The sequence below is a fragment of the Python bivittatus genome, unplaced genomic scaffold (genome assembly GCF_059951505.1).
Source record: "Python bivittatus isolate LINGU-HERP-01145 unplaced genomic scaffold, Pbiv_v1 ctg000980_np1212, whole genome shotgun sequence".
In the NCBI taxonomy this organism is placed as follows: domain Eukaryota; kingdom Metazoa; phylum Chordata; class Lepidosauria; order Squamata; family Pythonidae; genus Python; species Python bivittatus.
This window is the reverse complement of record NW_028277125.1, coordinates 43,402,101-43,421,041: the sequence shown is the minus strand read 5'-3', so window position 1 is coordinate 43,421,041 and position 18,941 is coordinate 43,402,101. Positions and strand designations below refer to the sequence as shown.

Genomic DNA, 18,941 nt, shown 5'->3' with positions numbered 1-18,941 from the left:
AGCTTCTTCAGTATCAAAGAGATAATTTTTGTATTGTATATTAAATTAGTCTGATATTTTGAGAAGACTGACACTTGATTTGGGGCTAGTCCTGACACACAGGAAAATAAGAATAAAAATCACTATGTTTCCTTGCATTTCAGAACACTTTTAAATAAGATAATTTAATGTGCTTGTAGAGCAATGACATATGTACCTTACTGAAGACCAGTACTACGATTTGACAGAAAGCTTAACTATACAATTTGTCTCACTTCATAACAATGTCTCCGTTGATTTAAATTAAGTCAAACAGCTTACTAAAGGAGGTTAGAATGTATTAGAACCTCTTTAGACACACTGTGCTGTTCCTGGGTCAGCTCCAGACATTGCCATGACATCAGCTAATTGCAAAAGCTGAGCTGATATTTTTCTGACACTGAATCGGTTTACCACAGCAGAGCTTCATTTTTTTCCCTGATACTAGATTTGGTGACCAGTCTATTTTGCTTCAGCTGCTGAGTGCAAACAAGACCTTGGTCAGCATCTACTACGGCCAACTGTGCCTAGGGAAGGAATACAGCCAATCTTATCAACTAATCTGTTCTTGCCCTTCTAGTCACTTTCTTCTCACTTTCACAATACTGGTTTTTAAAGCCTCTCTGCCTGTTTGCATATGCTTATACATCCTTGACTTACAACCAGAATTGGGACTAGAACTTCCATCGCTAAGTGATGTCATTAAAGTGAGCTGCACCCAATTTTATAACTTTTTTTGCCACAGTCATTAAGCAAATCACTGCAGTCATTAAGTGAATCCAGCTTCCCCCATTGACTTTGCTTGTCGGAAGCCCCCTGGGAAGGTCGCAAATAGCAATCACATGACCCCAGGCTGTTGCAACTGTTGTAAATACATGCCACTTGTCAAGTGCCTGGATTTTGATCACGTGACCATGGGGATGCTGCAGCGATCATAAGTGCAAGGACCAGTCATAAGTCACTTTTTCAGTCCTGTTGTAACTTCAAATGGTCGTTAAATGAATGGTCATAAGTTGAGGACTAGCTGTATAAGCAGCATGCAGCAAACCCAATGTCCCCCTCCCCGCAAACTCTAGATGGCAATCTACAACTAAGGTTAGCATTATTATGAAAAGTGCCTGCCTGCTTGAAAAAATATCACCACACTATCCTCCAGTTGGCTGCTCAGAGCTAGCAAAAGGAGTAATGCCTTCACAGGAAGATGGCCTCCTCCTCAACAACTTGGTCATGTGCAAATGGCCAGGCAAATGCACACATGTAATGGAGCTAGCAAGTCATTTTCTTTTTCTTTTAAATAGAGTATGATTGAGGGGATTTTTGTTACTCCAAGAATTGTGGCAGCTCAGCAAATGAAACACTGTTTACATCCCTTTCCTAAAAAACTTTCAGGTGAAAAACTGAAAGTGGTGGGTTTTTGTCTTCTTCATAGGGAGGAATAACAAATTTAGACAAAATCATGAAAAATAAAATATATTTCAATTATAACTAATACCATTATGAGTTAAAATAACAGTCTTTCCAGTAGTAATGTATACCTATGACAGTTGCACACTGAGAGAACAACAACAACAAAAAAGAGTTCAAATTACAGATTTAGAGACACTAAAGAATACCACAGACTGCAAGAACTAATCAATCAGTCCTGGTCCAAATAAAGGCTGACTGCTCTTTTGAGGCACTGAATAACAATTCATATGCTTTGGGCATGTATTCTGAGCAGATGATGGACTAGAAAAAATTATTATGCTTGGCAAGGTTGAGGGAACAAGAAGGAGAACACAACCAATAAGGTAGATGGATGGGGAAAAGAGATTACTGGAATGTTCTTGGGAAAGCTAAAGTTATTACTAGAGACAAATCAAGATGAAGCATTCATGCAGTTGCCAAGAGGCAAACCTAAATCAATGGCAATTACTAACTAATTATTCATGAAGTCGAGGGATAACTGACTGACTCATGATGTTCCTTGCCTATTTTTAGCATTTTGCAAATATTAATCTGCTTTGTGACAGATTAGAGGGAGAAACAAATGGAAACTGTTACAGGAAAGTGCCTCTAATTAAAAGCTGGCTTCTTTTGAATAGAAGGTTTGGCAAGCAGGATTTAAGGCCTTTTCCCATTACTGAGTTAAGGTACAATCCACTTTCAGTCAGCAGAAAACAATGTCAACTTTACTGTCGATCCCAGTCTTTTCTCTACTGCATCTGCCTGAGTTATTGCCAAATAACTCCTGGTCTGTAAGTGTGCCACTCAATATAGAAAAAATTATTGGTTTTCTCCTCTGCTTTGCTGCTGTCTCCTTTCAGTAATCTATTAGCCAGCAGGAGAAAATATCCACCAGTGAGAGCACTGCAGCAGGAATTGGGGAGGGGCAGAGATTTTGACTTAGGAATCTGCCTTCTCTAGGCTGGTTTTCCAGTCCCCCCACATTCTGCATTTGGCTATCTCTCAAATTAAAATAATGTGAAATAAAGAAACATAATGGAAGTATGATAATAGGCCAGGGGAATCCCTATCTTATGCTGTTCAGCTACAATAAATAATAATTGAATATAAATAGGGTATTACTCTACCCTCTTCCCATTCATCCTCTACCCATATGGAACAGTAACACTTGGAACTGAGTCAAGTTGGGATATGGGGGACAGTTCTCTGTATAAAACATTTTTCCCCTTTAGAAGAAAGGACACGCTCTCATAAGGCTATGATAGATTTGGGATGGGGGAGGGAGGGATAAGAATTATTCAAGAGGTATAGGAGTTAGCAAAGAGGGACTTTGCACAGGCATTGGTATGAGAGATCAACTATGTATCTGGCCAGGTTCCTCAGCTATCCACTTGCCAACCACTTTGGTTGCAGGATAGATGATAATGGTTACAGCAGCACATCTGGCTGCTATTAATGGGCCTACAGTCAGTTCATCTCCATTATAGCAGTAAATTCTTCTGCAGGGAAGTCCCAACAGAAGCACCGCAGGATCCACTAGGCTCATGTATTCAAGAAAAAAAAAGAGATGCTCATTTCATCCTTTTCAAGGAAGCAATTAGTTTAAACAGCATGAGGTTTCCAATCTGGACACCAAGCCCGATGTCTGCACACGTGCAGCCAAGAGCCATGTATTGCATGGACAGATTCACCGGCATTCATAGACTGCAGAAGAATTTATCCATAATGATATGATAAATGCTACACGTGTTGACTAATTAAATATCAACCACATTAGCCATTTATTTTGCTTTGCGTCAACTAAAATTCAATAAATATGAGTATTACACTATTCAGGAATTGGTTCTTCTTTACATAGTGAAGAATATTAATATAGCTCACACTGTAAATAGCTAAAACTACAACTAACTTCTAAAGGCCATCTTTAATATTTTCTTATTCAGCCCATACTACACTAACAAAAAGCAATACAATACTTAAAAATAAGCAATTGCTTCTTAGCCTGTAAGTTAACAAACAATTCTCTGCAATAAAAAGCAATTGATTACTGATGAAAGCTTACAGTCCTAATAATAAAACTAGTAATTAAGGGGTTTTTAAAAAATATTCAAACAGAATCAGCTTTATATATTTATTTATTAATCAAATTTATACACTGCCCATCTCACTGTATAAGTGATTCTAGGCGGCTTACAAGTAAAACGATAAAAATCTTTATAAAAATATACAAAGTTAAAAGATGGATAAAGCGTCCTCAAGCCACCAACCACCCTGAGTGTTGCGAACCCCACTGGATCCCTATGCTAGTTGACAGAGCCAGGTCTTAATGCTCTTCCGGAAGTCCAGAAGAGTGGGGGCCAATCTCACCTCGGGGGCAAGATGTTCTACAGGGGGGGCAATGGGAGAAAAGGCTCTCCTCCTAGACCTGCCAGTCAAAATTGTTTACTCAACGGGGTCTGTAACATGCCCTTCCTGCCAGACCCAGTAGGCCGGGCCAATGTAACCAGGATGAGATGGTTCCTCAGGTAAAGCCTGTGGCATGAAGGGCTTTAAAGGTCATAACCAACAACATAAGTTGGACCTGGAAGCAAACCAGCATCCAATGCAGCTCACGCACCAGAGGTGTTACATGTGCAGCCCTAGAGGTGCCCATAAACGCCTGCACCACCATATTCTGTACCAGCTGCAGCTTCCGGATGCTTTTCAAGGGTAGCCTCATGTAGAGTGTGTTGCAATAGCAGTCCAACCCATCCAGGACCAAAGATGGTATGGCCCCAGACATGGAAGAGCCCCAAACTCACAGCCACTCCATCTTACCAGGGTTCAGTTGAAGCCTGTTGTTCCCCATCCAGACCCCCAGAGCCTGCAAGCACCACGTAAGTACAACCACAACATCACTTACTTCACCCCGGATGGAGATATATAGGAGCTTTCCTGTAAATTAAATCCATTATTCTGTATCTTGAATTCTGGAACAAGAAAGAACAGTTCCTGACCACTTTCTTTGTGACATCCTTTTTAATAATTGAAGGTATCAGTTATCAATCTCATAATACTCTCCTGCAGTGGTAAAGACTTGCTATCTTTTGTTCCACAGGTCATGAATATCCACCATGACTATTAGTAATTAATAACATTCTTTGTGAAATTGCTTTATTATTTTTTTCTTTTTCCAAAAATCTATTGCATGCAGACCATTTTCCAGTAAAGATAATGATGCTGTCAAGTAAAGCTGGATCCTGGGTGACTTCATAGACATATCCAAGGAGTCCCAGAGTTTTATTTAAAGTACATTAAATAAACAATATGGAAGTGGTTCACCACTGCTTTCTTTCAGGATTTTTTTTTCAAACTTCTGCTCTAGCCTACCATCCTGCACTCTGTGCCCAGACAAGATTGGCCAGAATTTTATTTAAAGTACATTGGTTTCATGTTTAAGTTCCTTAAGAACTCTTGGATGGATTGATTCATTGATTACGCATCATTAAGTCACTGTTAACCCTTAGCAACAGCATACACAGATTTTCTCCATGACAATCTCTCTCTAACCTGGTTTTTCATCACCCCTGTAACTGAATCTATCCACTTTGCCGCTGGTCATCTTCTTCTTCTTCTTCCTTCCACCCTTCCCAGCATTAGAGCCTTCTCCACAGAGTTAGGTCTTTGCATAATGTGTCTGAAATAGGATAAGTTGAGCCTCGTCATTCGTGACTTGAGTGAAAACTCTGGGTTGATTTGTTTGATGATCCATTGGTTTGGTTTGTTGGCTGTCCATGGTATTCTCAGGAGTCTTCTCCAACAACAAAGTTCAAAAGCATTGATACTCTTCCTATCCTACTTCTTCAAAGTCCAATTTTTGTTTCCATACAGTGTCACAGGGAATACCATTACTTGCACAATTCTGATCTTTGTAGGTATAGATACATCATGACATCTGAATATCTTTTCCAAGGTCTTCATGGCTGCTCTACAAAGTACTAGCTATGGCATATTTCCTGACTGCTTGTTCTTTTACTGTTGATGGTAGAAGCTATCTTCATTTTCAAATCTAAGGCTGGTTGTTCTATCTGTTGTCATTAGTTTGGTCTTTTTTATATTTAATTTTAGTCCCATTTTTTTCACTGTACTCCTTGACTTTTATTGCTGGAGCTTGCAGATCCTTTGCATTTTTGGCTATCAGGGTAGCGTCATCAGCACAGCACAGGTTATTGATGTTTCTTCCTCCAATTTTAAAACCAAGCTCATCTTCTTCCAATCCAATATATATTTAGCATGTAGGTTGAATAAATAAGGGGAAAGTATACAGCCTTCTCATACTCCTTTGTCAACCTGCTTGGGTGGACAGCATCTATTAATTTATTTTCAACTTGTGAATAAGTTCTAGAATGTCAATATTTTTCTTAGTTCCTTAGGTTCCCTTTTTGAAATGAATAATATTTGCCCCATATCGAAACCAGTGTAAATAATTTATTCAGTCTGTCTGCAATCACCATATCTACTTTTAGTACTCCTTTGGTCATCCAGTAGCCTAGTAACTTCTGATATCCAAATATTTGTTATCAGTCTTAATATTATTCATTATATAGGGCTGGGACGAGTTGCATACCCATGTTAGCCTCTTTTTAAAAAATGTAAGTTTGCATTTCTTTTTGTTCTCTTCCTTTGGACAACATTTTCATTCCTGGAAAAGCCTTTTATTCTCTAATTTATTTAATACTGTTGAATTGTGATAACCCTGTGATGTTGGCTCCTTTATTTTGGGGTACACACTTAAACCTTTAAAATGTTAATTTCATGGGAAAGTAGGATTCACCTTTGAGTATACAGTACCAGTTTCAATTTATTCTTGAAAGAAGAGAAAGCAAATACATATCAAGCTAAGTATGGCATGAATATCTTTGTTAACTGTTGTTTCTTTAATTTTCCCTTTATAGAGCAACTTTCAATTTCTTATCCTGCTCCTAAGGTGTGAACCTGTTAGAAGAATTTCTTCCCTATGGTTCATTCCTTGCTGAGGTCAAACACCAGATGCTGTAGTTCAGAGTTCAAAAATTTATTTAGCACACAAGGCAAGAGCATTGAATGTGGCCAGCCCCATGGAAGGGGAACAACACCCTTTTATAGTCAGGTATAAACAACTAGTTTCTGCATGCCTATTTCTAAAATTCTCAAGTTTAATTTTCCAAATAAATTATAGCCCGATTTCTCACTTTCTACTTGGTACACCTTATCTCTGTTGTCAGAAGTGTAACGGTTTCTTCTCATTCCTTCCTTATCTGTCTACATAACCCTCTTGTTTCTCTATAATGGTGAAACAGTAGCTTCCCTTCTAAAATGGTGTTAGTTCAGCTTTCTAATAACTAATTTCCAACACTCCCCCCTTTGAGCCTTTAAAGAAACTTCTTTCAAAGGCTCACCTTTCCTTTATATTTATCATCAATTTTCTGCTTACTTTCCTGAATTTCCATTTGTGTAAGCATAGTGAGTTTAGCAGCACAAGATTTGCAAAACTTCAGAAAGCTAGTATACATAATAGACCTAGACACTGAAAACAACAATATTGACAAATACAAATTATTATCAACAGAAAGATGGTGCCTACTAGGGTTTTTAACCAGCCAAAATTTGGAAACCACAAAGTGACTGTTTCCCACCATGAGGCAAAGCTCCAGCTGGTATCATCCTTGGCTACCTTCTTCCAACAGTCCTTAGTAATATGATAATTTCAAAGGACCTCATATTAGTTCTAATTCAGATTTTGTTTTTCATAAACTGGTACTCTTCAGATGTACTGGAATTTAGGTCCCATAATTCCATCTTCCAACATTACCAACAAGGGAAGGAAGGAATGATTCTTAATATGTTAAAATATGATCAAAGTTGAAAGGATAGACATCAGATTGTTTATGCTGGAGATGTAAGAAATTTGAGTGCTCACTGACCCATATGATATGGGCATGCCATCATTTAGTATCTTTTTGGGATAGTGTATTAATGTGTATTAGAAGATTTATAGGAAAATCTTTAAATTATATACCAATGCTTTGGAATTTGACTATTTATCAGGAATTATGGTTGTATCAAGCATGGGAGGGGTGGCATAAAGAATTATATTAATAAATTGGAAAAGTGATATTATTCCAGATGTCAAGGAATGTTTGCCCAAAATGTGTGATCTATTTTGGAAAAGGCAACACTTTCTACTAATCAAAGGATGCAGCAATATGTGTTATTATGGCAGAGATTGTGATATCTTACAATAATATATTGTATTGTTCATATTATAATAGTGAATTCATTGGCAAACCAGTGACTATTGATAACTATAAAATATAAGATAGATTTTTTTATTTTTTTCCTTCAGTTTGTATTTTTAGTTTATACCTTTAATTAAAAAAAGTAGGATTAAATATTGTTTTGATACAAAAAATAAGGATGGATGGATGGATGGATGGATGGATGGATGGATGGATGGATGATGAAACCATAGGTGAACACTGCTAGTTTTAATGTTCTTGAAACATAGTGAGAGTTAATTTTCACTCAGAAATTCATCTTTAACACAGGTATCATCACAACCAATTTAGAGCTCACTTATCTCCTTCTTCTCCTTGCCCTTATCCTCTTGTTCTTTTGTTTATTCATTTGGCAAAGAAAGAAAATGAAGTTCGAAAGCAAAGTAAACATATTTTATTACATTTTATTATTATTATTTTCTCTGAAGCAAAGACTAAAACTTAGAGGATGTTGAATGGTGAACGATTCACTTGAGACAAATCAAGATTTGATAAACAAACAAATCAAAATGCCTTGATAACACCTATGCAAACCTGAACTGCTACGCTGCCCATGTCCTCTTTTTAAGAAAAAAAAATACCTGTGTTATCTTACCTTCTTTGTTATGCTTTGTTGTCCTTTGTTTTGCTCAGAACCTGAAAGTGCAGGTGTAACTGTCTTGGTGCATAGTTCTCTTAGCTTCATTGCACAACCCAACACACAGAATCCATCACCAGAAAGAAAAATATTTACATGGCTCTGACTAGTTAGAAGTAAATATTATGCTCTGTTCTCTAAGAAACTAAGGCTCAGATACCTTTATGAAATCAGAGATTAAACTTCCTAATGATTATCAGGCTATATAGATCCCATTCAAGGAGATGGGGCACAATTTCACTACTTTGGGCAAGTTCTGTTTTACTGAGACTGTATTGCTGAAAACGTCCCTCTTTGTCCATTAACACATTGTAAAACGCCAAGACACTGCAATAACCAGGTGCTTTTAGGCAACAGGTCCAAAGAAAAATGTGAACAATGTTCTAGGCCTCTTTGAAATTGCTTTGGAGAACAGTGCAGGAGGGAACAACCCTCCCTTTGAGGGTCAGTTTATTTACTGAAGAATAAGCAAGTTGTCAGGGGAGATTCCAAGCGCTCAGTACAATTAAACAATCAAGAAGACTGTGTTATTGAGAATGAGAAATGGCTCAAAGAGATCCTGTCCTAACATCTGCCAGGTGCAAGTCTAGGTCTCTACCATAGCTATCTCTCTTCCTCATGAAGCTGAGACAAACTTTAGCCCAGGTGGTTCCCATTTTCTCTCCACATGGTGGGATGCCATGTTTATCAGGATAAAGTGCATGTGACCACAATTCAGCATCCATTCAGCATTCCTTCCAGTATACATGGCAACAACCCTGGATACCACTTGGTGGGCTTTTCAGTATCACTCACTGGCCAGAGATAGGAGAGCTGGATCCTTCCCTTCTATTCTCTCACTGGCAGGGCAGAACTTAAGCAGTTTACAAGCACCTTGCATCTTTCCTTCACAGCCTGTCAGTCATTCCATGGATTTAATGGATAATTCAAACAACACCCATAATAGAAACAGCCACTCTGCTCCATCTGGGCCATTATCTCTTTTATATTTGCTCTTTAATATTTACTGGGTTCACACAAAGTGCATATGCTGCTTTAGCTTCAAGGACACCAAATTTAGTAATTGCTGCATCTCTTCTGTTGAGGCAAGCAAGAGCAGGGAGAGAGGACGAAGCTTTTATTTAAAAACAAAACAATTAAAAAACCTTATGCACTGCTATTTTCAGTACTGCCAAAATGCTACAAAATGCCTTGATTCACTTGTGTGGGCAAAGACACATGTAAACATCTGTAGACAACTTCTACTAGATCTATCAATCATCCTCTGTCTCTACTATCAGGCACTTTAAAAAAAGGAATAATAATTAACTCTTTAGAGAAGAGATTTCAGTGCTCTCTCTCTCATGAAAACTGCACTGAAAAATAGCTATAATTATTTTTTTCAAATAATAATTTAGATCAGAGATTATGAACTGAAAGTCAGATTCACTCTACCCCTCACACACACACCCCAAAAGTCATTGCCAGCTGGAATATATTGTAAACAAGTGATTGTAAGAATGGTTGCCTTAATATTATTAAAAAATGGTTTTTAAATGTAATGCTGCATCTAGATTTGGATGAGTTGAAATTGGGTTATATAGGAAAATAACCTACTTGTCCCAAGAACATTATCCTGAAAATAAACCAACACTGAAAATAGAAAAGGTAATTATTCTTAAATTAAGTCTAAGATATGTGAAATAATGAATTATTCTTCAAAATGCAGGACAATGATTAAAGGATTTCTTAAATGGAAATCCAGTATGTGTTTGGAATATGAGATAATATTCCATAAAAATACATCAGTGTAATGTATTTAATATGAACATAAAACTCAACTTTATGGTGCAATTATTCGTTGCTTTCATGTTTAAATAATGATGAGTAAGTCTTGCTATCATGGCTCCATTAACAGAACCCTAGTCATAGCCAAAGTTCAAGTCTTCCTGATACAATGCCAGGAGAAATTGTTAGGCATCCAAGCCTATGATGACTCTTGTATGAGATTATGCAGATAGGAGAATTAGCCTTCATGCACTCTCCTATTATATGTCCTTGTCTAATATAAATTTTATATAATATTGGACTTGGATATATTCTCTTACTGTTATAATTTGCAATATTCAGGTTGCCAGCAAAGCGAGGAGGCAAATTCAAGATCATATTTTAATTTGTATAACATTCCAGTTGGTTTTGTGCTATCTATACAGAATCTTCCCATGGCCCTGTAACTATAAATAAAATCTCTTTCAAGTTAAGCTTAACTACTGCTGACTTTATGGATGAATCCACTCAGTTTTCTTGGCAACAGTACAGAAGTGGTTTGCCACTGCCTTCTTCTGGGGTATTTTTCAACTTTCCAGTCTAGCCTACTTCTCTGGTATTCCCTGCTAGTTTGTCATCAGTAGGCTTTCATTAATAGTTTTCTTTCTCTTTTCATCATGAAACATGAGCAGTATGTTCTACTATAATTTCAGTGGAATAATGATCCTTAGCTCAAGATAACCTTGTAGCCTTACCTGTAAGTGTGAGATTTGTGTAGGTGTTAGAGAATTGCTCCTTGAGGAGAACCAGGTGCATCTGAGCTGCCTTTTCTCTTTGTAATTCCAACATGATGTCAGGATGCTGGGCAATCTTACAGCCTTTTTGTTTGTCCAGTGCAATATCACTGCGAATAATGTCTGCAGCACAAGTGAAAAGAAAAAAAAATGTCACACCCTCAACTTCCAATCTTACCAAAGTAGCCAAAATTTACTCTAAAACCAGATAACATTATCACTGTGGATAATTTATTCTTATAGCACCTTATAAACTTGAGTTTCTTTCCATGTAACATTATGTATCCAGTTAGACCTATTTTCCCGACAGACAACATTGCCACTTGCCACTCTTGTCTTTTTTCTTATGAAAAGTTTTGCCTAGAACAAGTCTTAACATGATCTGTTCCACAGAGCATATCTGTATATCATGTCCCGTTAAGTATTGCCAGTGGCCCATTGTTGCATAACTACAAAAGCAAGGAACATCAGCCACAATATAGGACCTAAAAACATATAAGACATGAACTCTTAGATATTTTATCTCATCTCATCTATTTTACTTTAGTGTTGTTTTTTTAAATTTTTGCTCATAATTGACTGAACTATTATGATTATTGCTTAGATAAAGATTTTATGTAAAGATTTACATAAAGATCTTGGATTGGGACTAGGAGGGCCAAGTTCAATTTTATTCTAAGCCATGCAAGCTCAGTGGCTGACTTTGGGCCAGTTACCATCTCTCAGTCCAAACTACCCTCAGGATTGTGAGAAAAACATGGAGGAAGGGAGTGTTATATACACTAACTTTCGCTCTTGGATGAAAGTTGGGATATAAATCTAATCAATACATTTTAAAGACAGCATGGTTCAGAAGCTAATGAAAGAATATTTTAATTTGCTATAATACTTATCCATTTTTTAAATGAGATCTCACTATTAAAACATTGCATTATAATATATTGGTAAATTCTATTGAATTATAAATCATAGAATGTATGAACTGAAAGGGTGATTTTTCCAACCCTTTGTTCAATGCAGGACTCTACTAAGCCATGTCTCTAAGCTAAGTCACAATCCCCATTTGAAAATCTCTAGCAAGTGGAAGTTCACTACTGTACTAGACAGACTGTTCCACTGCTTAACAACTTACTGTCAAGAAATTCCTCCAAATAATCTCTTTCTTTTAATTTCAATTTGTTGATCTTTGTCCTGCCCTCAATTTCATCAGAGAAAAGGTCTGTCCTTTCTGGCATCTGACAGACTTTTAGATACTTATAGACAACTTCCATACCTCTTCTCAATCTTCTCTTTGGGAAGCTAAACATGCCCAGCTCCTTTAACTGTTCTTTATAGGGCTTGGTTTCCAGACCTCTTATCATCCTAGTGGCTCTTTTCTGGACCACTCTGGCTTCTCCATGTCCCTTTGAATGTGCATAGCACAGAAGAGACATACTACTCCAAGCGAAATGTAATTAGTACAAAACTATTACCACCTATGAGCCAGATATTTGTAACATATTAAGACAGTTCAAAATTATACTGGCCTTTTAACAGCTGTATCAAACTGCTTGCTCATGTTCAGCTGTTCCAGTAAGACCTACTAATCCTATATTATATATTTGATTTTTGCTACCTGGACATAGGACCATACACATGCCACTGTTGAATATCATCCTGTTGGATTTATGCAGGTTTTTCCAGGGGAAAGAAAATTTGAATTTTGGAGCTGATCACCACTTCTAGCCCAATAGCCTCATTCCACAATCTAGAAGACCAGATTATTGGAAGTCTTGGCTTCAGGTTTCTCCTGGTAAATGCTAGATCTGTATATAATAAAGCTATGTACATCCACAGACCTGATATGTATTACCAGGGAGGCAGTGTCACCCTCTTTGAGATCTGTTTTCCTTAGTTTTGGTTCCTACATAAGCCATGATGCCAAGATGGGGGAGGAGGGCCAGGGAAAGAGAGAGATTGATCCTTAAAGAAAGTCTGGTGACAAGCAGGGGCTTTGCTTATAAGGTGTTGGGCTGAGAGTGCCTATTTGTGATACTAGGCTATAAGGGCAACCTGGATATTCTGCTTGTTCCACCCACTTTGCTATTCAACAGAGGCCTTCCCTAGACTCCTGAATTTCATCTCCAGGCAGGTATTGGAGTCTTCATGGTATATAGTTCTGAGGGATATCAGTATCTAGTCCTTGAAATGGAGTTTAAATGGAATTCAGGAATCTGTGGCCTCCATGGTAACCATGGGTTTGTCCAGAATAATTTCTAGCCTACATACATGAGTGGTCATGCATTAAATTTAGTTTTCAACTCAAAGCAGTTACATGATTTTCTGGAAATAGAGGACATCACTGTTAATCCTTTGTCATGGTCAGATCATCACTGGGTTTGTTTTATTTTGTTGCTTCTTCAAACCCCCACAAGGCAGGTAGACCCTTTAAACTGGTCTGACCAAGATACATTATGGATCAAATGAATTCCAACACTTGGAGTTTTTCCCAGCAATCTGGAAGGCAGTCCCAAAGAGTGCTTGATCCAGATCTGGAAAACAGAGGTGACCACAGCACTTCACAAGTAGAGTCTCCTGTTTGCTGATCCAGGGGTGCCTCTTGTTCTACCAAGTAATGAAACAACCTAGAGCATCAGTAGACTAGAAGTCAACTTGTCCAAACAGAGGTAAGAGCTCATATTTGAGCCTCCATCATGTTGATAATGATCCTGAAACATTCTTTCTTCTCCAGTCTTATTGCGTCAACAAACAGTGCAGCATCTTTATTTAGGATGACCCTCTTCTTTCTATGGGATGAGAATTGGCAAGATTTGCCAGCATGCTGCTATGAGAGTTGTGGGCAGCATTTCACCAGTAAAATTGCACACATTCACTCAAATGTTGATTCTATAAAGGCAGAATACATGGAGACTTAAAATATTATCTGGGATTATCATCCTCTGGATTTCAAGGAAGTGGATAGGATTCTAGACAATCTGAATACTCCTGCTCATGAACTCTATCCCTGCCATGGTTCCTTTGAAAGCCCAGAGATGGGATTATTGACTGGAACAGGGAGGTTACTGTCAACCTTCCAAGATAGTCCAGCCCAGGAAACCAAAATCATGAACACTAAAACTACTTTATTGTAAGGTTACAGTAACAGAATCTTGCAAGTCTGAAAGTCCTCCCCCCCCCCCTTGCCTTTACATTCCAGAGAACTAGGGGATGGTCAATTCTGAGACACTTTCTCAAATTACATTTCTGGTTTGGGCTCATATTTCATTTATCAGACCATTGTCTAGGCTGCAGATCTTCCTTCTGTCTCTCAAGGTTATTTTCAAAGCTCATTACAGTTATCGGTATCTAATAAGGGAAAGAGGCACTACAACCTGCCTTGAAGAGATGATGACATGCCCTTTCCTGAAGAGGCATTCTCAAAACCTAACCATTATACAACTACTGTCCTGGAGAAGGCTATGGTGGTTCTTCAGTTGCAAAGTGCTATAAATGAAAAAGCTAATCTGGATCCCTTTCAGTCAGAGTTCAGATCTGCTCACAGAATGGAAACTGCACTGGTCACACTGGTAGATAACCTGAAATGAGATCCGACAGGGGAGTACACCTCTCCTAATCTTCTTAGGTCTCTCAGTGGCATCCAGTACCATTGACTATGGTATTTAACCAGTCCATCAAAGTTTGGCCAGTCCCATTTGTGCATATTTCTCATATCTGATACTTTTCTATGGAGTATTATTGCCTCACTCGGTTCACTAGCTGTTGTTTTGGAAACAACCTTTGGTTACTAAAGCCATAACTTGTTGTGCCTTTTTTGAAGTTGCTATTCTCCACATTTGCATAAGCTGAAGTCTTCCTGAATAAACTCTTCTGCCTTCTGGCCTGTTTTGAGTAAATTTCACATATTTCTTCTTTCATACAGTCCATTCACAGAAACGCATGGCAAAAAATATACTTTATCATCATATCACTGCATTATATGCTAGCAACAAAGCAGTGGCATTAATATACATAATTCATAAAATGATGTAGTTATTCATGGTTAGCATATTCTAACATCTTTTCCATCATCTAGGTCATTTATAAAGATATAAAACAGCATGTATCCTAAGTGTATGTCAGTCATGCATATGCATTCTAACTGATGGGATGCAGGCAGCTGTGTTGATTTACAAATAATCTCTAGATTAGTCTTTCTAGATTAGAGATCTAAAATTGGGTTTGGTTGCCAAAATGTGCACAAACTGATCATTATTATCTTTACCATTAACAGGGAATACAGTATATGGGACAGGTGTACCTATGGCTACTAACCTAGCTCACACCTTCTCTATCTTACTAAAAAGTCTTATGTGGAAGCCACTGTTGACTAAAATTATGACAGGCAATGGAGGTCAATATCTATGGGCTATGATGACCATGATACATGGAAGACTGCAACCTAGAATGCATGAGGAGTAAATTGTAAAGAACATTAATGAATTAGATGAAAGAAAGAAAATAGATATATTGTATATCTCTGAAACTAAAAGAAAGATATAATAGATCTGAAGGAATGTGGCTTAATCTTGTAGAGCTGACAGACACATGCAGGCAAATGAAGATGTAGGTTTAATTATGAATTAAAGGGTTAGAAAATATGTCAGAAAATATGAACTGGTGTGATCTTGTTATGAGTATGTATGAAAGTAGGTATGCACAGTTGGTGATTGTTGCATGTTACACTCCAATGAATACTAATAATGGAAGAACCAGAAATTAGTTTTTGGAAAAACTGTGCAACATTCTGAATGAATGCAGTCTAGTAAAAAAAAAAAAATATGACAAGAATGGATGTGCTGAATGAGACAATATAATACAGAAAGTGTTTGGGCCATTCAGAGACCCAAGTATCAATCAGAATGGTGACTGGTGAATATCTGCTTTTAAAAAAGTATATTTTGAATACATAATTTAAGCATAAATGCATTCATATACATATTATAAAGGAATGAATAAAAATCTAAAAGCATTATTGTTTTGATTTTTTATAATGTAAGACTGAGAGAATTAGTAAAGAATTCAAGGGTGATGAGAAGTGCATAGAAGCCTGTGGAGTTATGCTAACGGGAAGTATGAAAAGGAATGCTTTGTGGAATGATGAAATGAAAAAAGTATGGATTAGAAAAATGCATATGAGCAAATGATTGAAGTGTGTGTGTGTGCGTGCGTGCGTGTGTATATACAGTGGGGCAAAAAAGTCAGCCACCAATTGTGCAAGTTCTCCCACTTAAAAAGATGAGAGAGGCCTGTAATTTTCATCATAGGCATACCTCAACTATGAGAGACAAAATGGGGGGAAAAATCCAGAAAATCACATTGTCTGATTTGTAAAGAATTTATTTGCAAATCATGGTGGAAAATAAGTATTTGGTCAATATCAAAAGTTCATCTCAGTACTTTGTTATATATCCTTTGTTGGCAATGACAGAGGTCAAACATTTTCTGTAAGTCTTCACAAGGTTTTCACACACTGTTGCTGGTATTTTGGCCCATTCCTCCATGCAGATCTCCTCTAGAGCAGTGATGTTTTGGGGCTGTCGCTGGGCAACACGGACTTTCAACTCCTTCCAAAGGTTTTCCATGGGGTTGAGATCTGGAGACTGGCTAGGCCACTCCAGGACCTTGAAATGCTTCTTACGAAGTCACTCCTTCGTTGCCTGGGCGGTGTGTTTGGGATCATTACCATGCTGAAAGACCCAGCCACGTTTCATCTTCAATGCCCTTGCTGATGGAAGGAGGTGTTCACTCAAAATCTGATGATACATGGCCCCATTCATTCTTTCCTTTACACGGATCAGTCGTCCTGGTCCCTTTGCATAAAAACAGCCCCAAAGCATGATGTTTCCAACCCCATGCTTCACAGTAGGTATGGTGTTCTTTGGATGCAACTCAGCATTCTCTCTCCTCCAAACACGACCAGTTGAGTTTAGACCAAAACGTTCTCCTTTGGTTTCATCTGACCATATGACATTCTCCCAATCCTCTTCTGGATCATCCAAATGCTCTCTAGCAAACTTCAGACGGGCCCGGACATGTACTGGCTTAAGCAGGGGGACATGTCTGGCACCACAGGATTTGAGTCCCTGGCGGCATAGTGTGTTACTGATGGTAGCCTTTGTTACTTTGTTCCCAGCTCTCTGGAGGTCATTCACTAGGTCCCCCCGTGTGGTTCTGGGATTTTTGCTCACCATTCATGTGATCATTTTGACCCCACGGGGTGAGATCTTGTGTGGAGCCCCAGATCGAGGGAGATTATCAGTGGTCTTGTATGTCTTCCATTTTCTAATTATTGCTCCCACAGTTGATTTCTTCACACCAAGCTGCTTGCCTATTGCAGATTCAGTCTTCCCAGCCTGGTGCAGGTCTACAATTTTGTTTCTGGTGTCCTTCAACAGCTCTTTGGTCTTGGCCATAGTGGAGTTTGGAGTGTGACTGTTTGAGGTTGTGGACGGGTATCTTTTATACTGATAACAAGGTCAAACAGGTGCCATTACTACAGTTAATGAGTGGAGGACAGAGGAGCCTCTTAAAGAAGTAGTTACAGGTCTGTGAGAGCCAGACATCTTGCTTGTTTGTAGGTGACCAAATACTTATTTTCCACCATGATTTGCAAATAAATTCTTTAAAAATCAGGCAATGTGATTTTCTGGATTTTTTTTCTCATTTTGTCTCTCATAGTTGAGGTATACCTATGATAAAAATTACAGGCCTCTCTCATCTTTTTAAGTGGGAGAACTTGCACAATTGGTGGCTGACTAAATACTTTTTTGCCCCACTGTATACTGTGTATATATATGTGTATATATATATATGTATGTATGTGTGTATATATATATATATATATATATATATATATATATATATATATATAGGCAGTTGCAAAGAACATAGTCAGAGAGAGTAAGGAACAGTTAAGGTTAAAAGAGGCAAAGAAAATGCAAAACAATTTTTATGGAAATAATTTTTTTTTCTGGAAGTGAGTAAAGAGGGTTCAACAAAGAACCTCCAGAGCAGAGAATGGAATTAAAAATAGAAGTGATAAAATGATTTGGTATGATGTAATGCTGGAATGAGTGTTTTAAGATTTTTATGGGAATAATAATGATACATTGAAAAGTATGACTGAAAAAATACCATTAAAAAAAAAATTATGAAAAGGAAGTCATAAATGCTGAGAATGTTGAAAAATGATAAGCCTGCAGAGAACCAGAGTACTCTGAAAATATGATGGTTTGCAAGGGCAGAAAGGCATGGAGAGTAATAGTGCATGGCATGGATATAAACTAGATTGAGTTATATTTCCTATTCTTTTTTCTAATTTCAAGACTAATTTCCTTTACTTACTATTTCTATAATGTACATAACGCTGCTTACCCCAAAATGTAGTAGCATGATGAGTATGTATGTTGGGACAGTGTGTTATCATAGAAAGAAGTGAAAATGCTTTCTAGGAAACAGTCTGTGGCTTATTGAAAAGGTGACAGAGAAGAATGAAGTAGTGCAACATGGTACAGTCTTTCGATATGAACCATGGAAATGTGAATAGATGGAGATCCTCCTGAGGTATCATTGTTGCTGTGATTTGTGTACTAATCTTTCCACACTTTTATTCTCTTGCTTGGATTGTAATATGCTGTAATCTATTAGTGTTTTATCCATTCCCCAAAACATACTGTTGGGGAGTGTTAGGGAAAAGAAACATATAGAAGTCCCAGTGTATTTGGCAGTGATGGCAACAAAAGAAAAATTATTAGCGAAAATATACATTTGGCAGTGATAGAGATACTATTTTATGTGTTGCCACTTTTCTGAAAGTGAGATAATATTTCCATACATACTGTTATAATACATAAAGGCAGAAGTTTCCCACTGAAAATTTCTCTGAAATGAAAAATGCTTCAGACTGAAGCCCTAGTTTAATTCCTGTTTTGTGCTTTAGTTACATATTGACCCTAGAATGTACCC

The 18,941-nt window shown here is 37.6% G+C and overlaps 1 protein-coding gene across 3 annotated transcripts in view; it reads right to left on the bottom strand.

Annotated features, from left to right (window-relative positions):
• The window catches only part of HPSE2 (heparanase 2 (inactive)), a 196,372-nt gene that overhangs the window by 157,886 nt on the left and 19,545 nt on the right, over positions 1-18,941 (bottom strand). For all 3 annotated transcript variants that reach the window (XM_088131632.1, XM_025169756.2, XM_025169792.2), the window contains exon 3: positions 10,899-11,060. In XM_088131632.1, the coding sequence (XP_087987758.1) occupies positions 10,899-11,060 (162 nt within the window). The remainder of the gene's footprint in view (positions 1-10,898; positions 11,061-18,941) is intronic.